The sequence below is a fragment of the Nelusetta ayraudi genome, unplaced genomic scaffold (assembly GCF_046127955.1).
Source record: "Nelusetta ayraudi isolate G7.1 ecotype Tasmania unplaced genomic scaffold, CSIRO-AGI_Nayr_v1 ptg000034l, whole genome shotgun sequence".
NCBI lineage: Eukaryota > Metazoa > Chordata > Actinopteri > Tetraodontiformes > Monacanthidae > Nelusetta > Nelusetta ayraudi.
The window spans coordinates 3,972,501-3,982,834 of NW_027466084.1; the positions used below are offsets into that span (position 1 = coordinate 3,972,501).

At 45.6% G+C, this 10,334-nt stretch overlaps 2 protein-coding genes across 3 annotated transcripts in view; both read left to right on the forward strand.

Annotated features, from left to right (window-relative positions):
- The window catches only part of hmgxb4a (HMG box domain containing 4a), a 7,075-nt gene extending 7,004 nt beyond the window's left edge, over window positions 1-71 (forward strand). For both annotated transcript variants that reach the window (XM_076032558.1, XM_076032559.1), the window contains exon 13: window positions 1-71. This exon is cut by the window's left edge and continues 400 nt beyond it. The gene's annotated coding sequence lies outside the window, so the exon portion shown is untranslated.
- Window positions 72-1,271: 1,200 nt separating this feature from the next.
- On the forward strand, window positions 1,272-6,938 carry LOC142892435 (GTPase IMAP family member 9). The gene is made up of 3 exons (XM_076032620.1): window positions 1,272-1,399; window positions 1,883-2,010; window positions 4,322-6,938. Exons 1-3 carry the CDS (start codon window positions 1,378-1,380, stop codon window positions 5,165-5,167), a joined length of 996 nt encoding a protein of 331 aa, XP_075888735.1. The 5' UTR covers window positions 1,272-1,377; the 3' UTR covers window positions 5,168-6,938.
- The last annotated feature ends 3,396 nt before the right edge of the window (window positions 6,939-10,334 follow it).

The window sequence follows — 10,334 nt, forward strand, 5'->3', positions numbered from 1 at the left end:
TTTTTTATACTGAAACGTTTGGGAACACAAACCTTTTTTCTTTTTTTAACCTGTGCTAATCTTTGTCATTACACATTTTCTCTGCTTAGCTTTTCCTTTACTACATAAGAAAACACTGTCATGGCCGTTTTGTATATTTTATATTTTTAATTTTTTTGGCTGACTGCACTGTACATTTTTAAAACGTAAACTTGGGAAATCTTGATGTACACATTTGTCATTAAAAGATTTCAGTCTTAAATGGAGCAAACACAATGAAAAGAAGATTTTTTTTTTTTTATCTTCAGTGTTTTTATGTTTTGCAGGAATCACCTGAATAAATGACAGCTAATAGCAGCTAAGCCCTGAGTTCAGGGGGATTGAGCAAGACTAATCACAATTTTGCTAAAATGCTCTAATGTCTTTCCAGTCCAGATAAATTGAAAAAGAATGCATATTTTACTTGCCAGTGTTTGCTTTGATCTGGAAGTCTTGCGTGTTTTCTGCGAAATTTTGCTATTCAGGATATTTATGAATTAATTAATTTGGGACTGAGCCTCAGCGAAGGCCTGCTCTCATCAGAGCAGGTCGCAAGGCGAAGACTCGATTGTTTTTTAAGTATTGAATTTATTTCAAACTTGTATAAAGTAAAATGTGTAACTGCACATACAAAAGAAGAAACAACATAAAAAAAAATAATAATAATGCAAATAACAAAAATAAAGAATAAGCAAAAACATAAACACCGCACATCGAAAAAGGAATAGGAAGTCATTTCCAACCCCTTTGTACCGATTCTTTAGTTTGTGGGAAAAATATTGCCAAATATTGCTACACAGATATCCATCCAAATACATAAGCACCCATATAGATATATAACATATATACGCTCCATAATATCCTTATATACTTATAATTATGAAATAAAAACATACTACATATCCTTATAAATATAATATAACACATAACATGATATAAGTATAAGGTATATGCATATACTACGCAGATATACATATACAGTAAATACATATGTACAAAAACACACCATATAACTATCCCCGTAAATACAGCATATCCCCTTCCTCTTCCTTTTTTAAACAGATTTATATCTGTGTTTGTATTGTTTGTGTTTAATTAAGGATGATGATGATGATGATGATGATGATGATGATGATTACACTGCGTCCAGCGTGCCATTAGGCCAACAGACAATAATCTTATCGGCTTCACGGCTCGCCGCCACCAGCAGGTGGAGCTGGTTTCCCCTCGGCTCACTTGGCTGAACTTCCCCCAGAAGGGGCAGTGGAGGCGGCGGCGGCGGCGGCAGGGCTGAGTCAGCCCGCTGGAACGAGGAAGTGCCCGTTTCGATATTGAGTACAGTCGTGCGGTATTGGAGACATGTCATCCGCTTCACAGCAAGGTAGGGCTGGGGCAATTGTTCTCTTCATCCAGGTCTCCGTGTCTGTGAAAGAGTTTGAACCACGAGATGGGGAACCTGCGCAGTTCTCTCGGGTGACTGCGCCTCACTATGAGGACGCATGCACAACAGGGCGCTGGCCCATTGTGCGCAACTTGCTCATTGGAAGATACATAAAGTGTTAACCACAAGGAACGCTTTCAAGTAGCCGGTCAAATGATCGAATATATTCAGTAGCCGCCGGTGTCGTGCCAAGGCAGTTACCACTGAATAGCCTAATATACTGTAAGCTTCGACAACCACGGAGGGTAGAGCGGAATAAAAACATTCTTGATAACTGTCTAACGTGTCCGTAGCGTGACGTCACGGACACAACTAATATATACGCTTCAACAGCACGCAGGTATTCCAAGTTATTCAAACAGTACTGGGCCCAGTTGCAATCCTGCCGTCTGCTTCTTCCCCCCTTTTTCTGCGGCTGAGCAGAGACGAGGGTGGTGGTACTGGGCCGGACACCCGGGAGGACGTCGGCCGTCAGCACCATCCTGGGCCTGGAGGATCTTCCCCAGGGCGCAGAGTGCTGCAAGCACACCGCAGAGATGGCAGGCAGGAAGGTAGGAGGGAGAAATGCAATTGAATTACATTAAATGAAACATGCAGCGACTGCAGTAATCTGTTCACCTGAAGAATATTCAGGGTTTTTTTCCCCCCTTCATTTCTTTCGGTTTCAAGCGTGATGCTGTCATCAAGTTGACAAATAACTGTTTACTAACTGTAACTGACAGCCTGTCAAATGGACTACATGGAATAAAGCGTTTTCTGCTTATAGAATATTATGGATGGGAGGGGATTGTGGGAATGAGCGTCTAGCATTGACATTAGGGATTCATAACATAACATAACATAACATAACATAACATAACATAACTGTTGTAGCCATTTAAGTATTTAAATTTAAAACTTTCTTAATGCACACTAGTCATATTATATCATTTAGCTTATTTTATTATTATTTATTTGCTAACTTGGTTATAGAGGTTCTTTGCATCGGTGTGGACTATGTAAGTATGTCACTGGGGGTGGAGCGACAGTCAGGGTAATGTTGGACAGGTGTGGGAGAAAAAGCGTTTTGACCACGCAACTTAAGGCACCTTTTTCGTTGAGTGGATCTAATTTTTCGTCACTTTCTGGAGCCAATCTTGACTTGGAAGTCCCGTCATTTTTTTGTACGGATTTATTTGAACTTGAAATAAAAGCGAAAGAAATGGAGCAACGCGAGGAGGCTTTTTGTTTGACGTGCGTTCAAGCACCCACCGACTTTCCCTGTCCGAACAATAACATAACATAACAGGTTGCTCTATGGCAGGGGTGTCAAACATACGGCCCGCGGGCCGGATCAGGCCCGCAAACTTTTTTTCCGGCCCGTCAGATGATTTTGAAAAATATAGAAACTGCAGTTTCTCAATGAAAGAGAGTGCTGTTCTAAATGTGTCCACTTGGTGTCGCAATATCGTTTCTGCTTCGCAAACAAACTCAATATTGGGGCTGAGCAAATCGGCAGAAGTACAGCCACTCACGTCTCCTATTGGCTACCCTCATTGCCCCAGAACGTCTCCTATTGGCTACCCTCATTGCCCCAGAACGTCTCTTCTTGGCTACCCTCAATTCCCCCTAAATGTCTCTGTCGAAACAGACAAAGTTGATGCAGAGCAGTGTTGCCAACTTGGCGACTTTCTCCCCCCAAAAAGTCGCTATTCTCCCATAGCGACTTTTTTTTGTCACAAGCGACTAGCGACAAATCTAGCGACTTTTCCTGGTGTCACTACGTTGCAATCAAGCGCAAATTGTCAATTATGCAAATAAGATGATGACATCATTTGGCGACTTCCAGCAACTTTCAGGACAGCCAATAGCGACTTTCCTTACTGAGGAGCTGGCAACGCTGATGCAGAGTGCAGAGCGCTCAAAGAACACGAACAAAGTAAAACAAAGAAAACAACTGGAAGTTGTTATTTTTACGATATTATTACCATACCAGGATTTTACCGCTCCGGCCCGCTTGGGAATAGATTTTCCTCTATGTGGCCCGTGAACCAAAATGAGTTTGACACCCCTGGTCTATGGGAACGCAGCATTTTCCACTAACTCAATTGGCCACGAACAGCTGGTTTGGTTGGACACCTGAAAACAGAAACAAAGACCGCACACAGCATTTTGGGGAGCAGCCCAGAGAGAGTGAAGTGGTCTGTACAAAAAAATCTCATTCAGAAGAAAAGAACACACTAAAAGTCATTAGAGGTGAACAAGAGGACTTCGTTACACAAGAAAAGGCTGGGAGCCAAGGAACAAATAAAGTAACTAAAAATGAGAACGCAAACGTTGATGTGTATTATTCTGATTGAACTTCCTGGGCATTTGAAATTGTCTGAAGAGGTAAATAGCAAACTGATTCAGACTGATGGACGGCATTTGGGCTTCTCAAAAGTCTGTTTGCCGAGTGATGTGATGGTTAGTAATGTGACTGTCGCATTGCAGGTTGTGCGCTTAAATCCCCACACCCATGGCCTTCTGGGTAGATTTTGAATATTCTGCCTAAAGAAATTAAATACAATGACTACAGTTATCTTTACTTTTTAATTCAGTAACCTAACGACGTTACGTGTAACATGTTACTCCCCAATGCTGTTTGTAAAGGCGCCATCACACAGTAACAAACGCAAAAACCAGAATGAATTAATCAAATAATCAACCAACTTTTATTCGGAGAGCGCTAAATCACATCCAAAGGCATCTAAAAGAGATTTGTACAATCAGGAGAAAACCAACTGAACCCTCCAGAGCAGCAGGGGGCGACAGTGGCCCAGTTGGAAGAAACCTGGAGCAGCTCCTTGAGTCACTGCTCCTCCCACCTCTCTGCCTCTACAGGTGGTGGTGATCTCCAGCCCCGCCTGGTTCAGCTCCAGCTGCGACCCAAAGGAACGGAGGAGACTCATCGGGTCCTTCATGGCTCTGTCCAGCCCTGGACCTCACGCCTTCCTGCTGGTCGTCCCTGTCAACCGGCCGGCCGACGGCGAGCCGGCGGCACTGGACGTGCTGGCCCACCTGTTGGGCCCGGCGGCGGTGACACGCACAGCTCTGCTCTTCGCCCAGACGGAGGAGCTGGACGAGGACGAGACGCTGGAGGACTACCTGCTCACCTGGCGCAAGGACCTGCGGGAGATGGTGGACAGGTGCGGCCACCGCTACCGCCCCCTGGTGGCGGGAGGAGAGGGGGAGAAGGGCCGTGCAGGGATCCGCGAGCTGCTGGAGATGGTGGAGGAGGCGGTGGCGGAGGAGGGGGAGGCGGAGGAGGGCCGCCAGGGTCACCTGACCTGCCCGCTGTACCAGCAGGTCGAGCAGAAGGTGAGGGAGAGGCAGCAGGAGATCATCACACAGCGGGGAGGAGGAGGAGACCTGGACGCCGTCCGCGAGGAGGCGGAGCTCAGCGTGGACGACCTGGACCTGGACCTGGACCTGGACCTGGACCTGGACGCCCTCCTGCCCTCACCCCCGCCACCGCCCGCCACCGCCCCTCCCCCGTCCTTCCTGTGGACCTGCTGGGGGGCGCTGGCGGCCTGGCTGGGCCAGCTGCCCTGCCTGGTGAGGAGGGAGGCCCTGCTGGGGGCGCTGCTCGGCCTGTTTGTCGGGGGCCCAGTGGGGGGCGTGCTGGGGGCCACCATAGGCTCAGTGGCCACCGAGGTGAAGAGGAGGAAGGCGGAGAAAAAACAGTGAGGAAATCCAGTCGAGAAAAAGTCGTTTCGCTGGCCTCAGCTCGCTAGCTAGGCCGCTGAGCTCGCTAGCGTCACAGCTGAAACAGCCAAAAAGTATTGATTCTCCTCCACTCCCTGAGCACCACTGTCTGCGTCCTGTTTAAAAAAATGAATACGACTCTATTGAAAAAATTGGGGCCTTGTCCACATGAACACGAGTATTTTTGAAACTGAACTTTTTTGACCTCTGGCTACAAAACAAACTCCTGTCCCGCAAAATTTGCCTCAAACAATGTAATGCACATGCCAAAGCAGTAGGTGGCGATAGATAGATGGATAGATGGATAGATGGGTGTACTTTATTGATTCCAAATTGGGCAAACCACGCAATATCTCGTCTAACAGGGAGACCACTGTAGCCAATCACAAGGCTGGAAAAAATTTATAATGTGAAAAAAAAACCCAATGGCGAACCGAAGCAGGTCAGACAGCAAACTGGAATTACTGCTGACTGTCACACAAGAGTACAAAATCAACAAAAAAATCACCAAAATGTGTTTTGCGAGTCGTGTCAGTCAAAGCACGGCAACACACTAGGCGCTGATAAGTTGCTAAATAGCGCTAGCGGCGTTTTGGCTATCCGCTCCATAACGGCAACTCCGTCAGCTGGTCACGTTCACTCGTCTCCGACTAGGCAGAGACGCCTCACCGTTTTACCGTCGCACACTGTGACATTTAACAATGCAGACAAGAGATTATTGCAGTTTTCCTCGGTCTTCCTGGCCACACATGACTCACTGCTGCCACTGGAGTTCTAGAAAAAGTTCACTCTGAACTCTGAAGCCGGAGTCTTTTGTAACCCAGTACGGGTTACAAAAGACTCCGGCTTCAGGAGCCTACAAGCGTGGTTAGGTGTGGATGAAAGGCCAAAACCGTGCAGAGAAACACACGTTTAAAAAAAAAATAAAAAAAAAAATACCCACGTTCGTGTCCACAGCCCCTTAGTGTTAGTAGCTCTCTTTATTACTATGATTTTGTAAACGGATTAGTTGCTAGCGCAAGTCAGACACAATACGCTGCTTGCTTTGAAAGAAGCGCCGCATATATGCTGTATATTGTCTGTCTCACGAATGAATTCAGTCCACTGTAAGCACTTTATGGCACAACTAGGCTTCCACATTGAAACACTGGTGACGGTGGACAGAGTCACATGCTGATTCAGGATCTGTTTTCCCTTTATTCCTTTATAAAACATGCTGATGAGGAAACAACAGACGCCCTCTGTGGGTTACTGGGTTGATATTGCACAATGTCTGCAAATATGCCAAACATGTGTGAGTGTGTAATATTTTTTTTGTTAAAATAAATTTATTAAATAATTCTAATTTTCAAGTATTCATACAATTCAAGTATAAATACACTGGTTTTATTTAATGTCCTCTATGCTCCCATAAGATCTATGAACCCCAAATGCCTTCTCTGGTTAAATAAAAACCATTGTAGCATTTTGGACACACTCTCAAAGTGTGACCTTATACTGGGCTATGACGATGTGGACTAATGTGCCTGAGAATACATTGTTGTGATATTGTGCTGCACTCGTAAAGTTGAAATGTGTGTACTTAACGCTGTAAACAAGGGTCAACGTTCACCCATTTCTTGATATTCTCTGATGGGGTTGGTTGCTGCCGCTTGTTGAGCGTTAATAATTTAAGAGCTGCATGAACATGCAGTTGCTTTTGCTGTGTGTTGCTTGAGTTGAGCTGTTGACCGTTAATGACGATGAAGAAAAAGTCAGAAAGTATTATTTTTATTTTTTTTTATCCTCGGAAGTCAGAAGTTGCGAGTCTGGAGAGTATTAACTGTTCTCTAACTGTTATATATTCTTTATACAGAAATGTATTCCATGTACAGAAATGCTTGGACTGTTTTGACCAACTCTTGTCACTGAAGATGTGATGGTTGTAATAATCTTGCGGAAACCAATGTCTGTACACTCAACGTTCCTGCAATCAGCGAGTAAAAGTGCTTTTAATTCTCATATTAGTCTTGCTTTTCACTTTCACTTTTAAGTACTACTACTACTTATTCCTATAGGAATTACTTATTCCTATCTATAAGCTGACTAAAACGGTAATCACTCAGAGCTTTGTGTACGGTTGCAACAAATTTAACATTCAGTCCTTATTTTCTGTGTACTCTTTCTTTCTTCCTTTTCCCCCCCCCTTTCCTCTCAGTTGTAACTTGGAAAGGAATTATGTTCTTCCACTGGGCGGTCGTGGCCTCAGCTGAGGAGCAGAGTGGGTTGCCCATCCATCCATCCATCCATCCATCCATCCATCCATTTTCAATACCCACCTGAGCTCAGGGTCCCTGGGGTCTGCTGGAGCCTCACCCAGCTGTCGTAGGGCGAAGGCAGGGTGACACCCTGGACAAGTCGCCAGCTCATCGCAGGGCCACATAGAGACAAACAAAGACAAACAACCAGTCACACTCACATACACACCTACAGACAACTTAGAGTTTCCAATTGACCTCACATGCATGTCTTTGGACTGTGAGAGGAAGCTGGAGAACCCGGAGAGAACCCAGCAGACACAGGGAGACCATGCAAACTCCACACAGAAAGGCCCCAGGCCCTGAATCGAGCCTAACCACCACGTGCCGCCTTGCGCAAGACACTGAACTCTAAGTTGCTCCTGATGGGCCTGGCAGCAGCTTGCCTGGCAGCAGCTTGCATGGCAGCGTGAATGTGAGGTCCTCCTAAAGCTCTTTGAAGGTGCAGGAATGCACTGTGTCAGTGCAGTGCATTTGCCATTCACCGTGAAGAAATAAGTGATCACTCACATGAGATATGATACACGTTTTGTGAAAGTTTGAGAAAAAAAAAGTACCGAACTTTGGCCACTAGATGGAGACATTGCCTAATACTTGGAGTCTGATAATCTTCGCGCTGAGTTTATCAACGCTGTACCGAGAGAGTAAAATCTGATGTTTAAAATTAATATTTCCCTCAAATGTCTGTGTCCCCGACCCCTTTGATAAACATAAGTAATATTATGTCCTTTTCTGAGATGACACTTCAGTTGTGCAGTTCTTGGCTCCGCAATATTTATGTCACACATCCAGCCCTGCGGCAGCGCGCAGCTCTGAGACCGAGGTCATTGATACTGTACTCAAACAAGCTAACAAGCTAAACTATCCCCCCGCTCCGCCTCTCCTCTGCCTCTGTAAAGTTAAACTGCCGGCGGCTGTGCCTGGAGGTGCTGGGGGCAGAGGGGGAGAGCAAAAAAAGCAAAAGGCGTTTCCGAATGTGGGTGGTCCGGTCAGAGTGGGAGGGAGAGAGCACGAGAGAGTGAGAGAGACCGCGCTCTCATGTTTCCCAAAGAGGGAGAGAGGGCGAGGGATGCTAGGAGGAGAGAGTGGGACAAAGCTACGGTGCGAGGCTCAACGCCGGGACCACATCTGTCCTCCAGATGTGGCCTCCACAGTTGTCCGACACAAAGAGGAAAAAGAAGAAAAAAGAAGAAGGAGGAGGTTTTTTTTTTAGAAGTGAAGTAAAATTGGTGCTAAACAGTTTTTTTTGTTTTTTTTATTGTTCGGGATTACACACTGTATAGACTGCAGTATACAGTTCCACATCCTGATGATGGGCAGAACCCTTCACCGAGCTGCACTGAGACAGAATAATACCGGAGGCCTTGACATCAGCGCTCAGGAGAGAGAGAGAGAGAGAGAGAGAGAGAGAGAGAGAGAGAGAGAGAGAGAGAGAGAGAGAGAGAGAGCACCTGTCCAAATATTAACACCCCCCTTAGTGGATACACATGGCAGATAAGGCCTGAGAGAGCCTGTGCTTTGCACGGGATGGATGAGATGTGCCCCAAAAAACAAAAAACAAAGTCTCTGCCAACATTTGCTGCGTGAAGCCACGCCACCTCCCCGTGTCCTCTCTGTACCGGGCTCGTCTGCCCCACCGTCTCTCTTACAACCACAACCCTTGGGTCGAGCGGGAACTCGTTGCCGTGGCTAACGTTAGCACCACTGATAACGGTACTTGAGTTTGAGTTGTTGCTAAAGTTTTCACGTAGATGGCTTATTTTCCTATACTGTTTGCTAAAGGAGAAATGTATCCTTTTATTCAACTTCTTCCTCCTCTTCCACCTCAGAGAACTTCATCGTTCCCGCGGTTTAAAGAGGGGCCGATCCCGCAGGGCTGGTCAATCCCTCGGCTCAGTCCCCTCGAGTGGCCACGTGCACTTCCATTTCGCTTCGGGGAATTTGCAGCTTTCCTCTCTTGCAACGCGTTTCTGCGTTTGTGGCACATTTGCAGCGTTCACCGTAAAAATTAGATGCAAAATGTTGTAGAGGCCAAGACCCCATGGGTGTGTCTGTTGCAAAAGAGAAGAAGCACGAACAGCAACAACAACAACAACGAGGCCAACATTCTGAGCAAACACACACTAACAGGACTGTGACTCCCAAGGCGCTTTACTGGAAAAAAAAATAAAAAATTCCAAGGGCCCCGCTGTCCCCGGGCAGAGTGAAGGCGTGTCCAGCGAGACGCGGACATCACAGTGTTTTTCTGTCAAGGTGAATCATCAGGGGCTGCAACAGAGAACCAAACCCAGGGAAAATAAACACGCTGACACACATTTCCCCTGAACAGCGCAGAGCTGTTTCCGCCCTGACTGTTGCTTCGAGTGCTCTCTCTCTCTCTCTCCCTCTCTCACGCGCACACACGTTTCATTTGTCGGGGGGGCAAAAAAAAAAATCCCATTAAAACGAACCATCAGCCGTGCAGCTGCTCTGTAAGTGTTTCAAAAATGAGCATCCATAAACTGCAGGAATTTCTAAACCTTTAACTCTAAAAGAAAAGAAGCCCAAGCAATAAACACAATGAAATGACAAATTTAACTAGGTACTAAAATTAGAAAAATATTTTTAGTTGATTAAACTATAATTGAAAAAGTTAAAACATAGATTTATATGTACATCTATCTATCTATCTATCTATCTATCTATCTATCTATCTATCTATCTGTCTATCTATCTATCTATCTATCTATCTGTCTATCTATCTGTCTGTCTGTCTGTCTGTCTATCTATCTATCTATCTATCTATCTATCTCTACATATGTACGTGTGTGGTTTTCCACCATGAACACCCATTGCAGCAAACACGTGTGGAT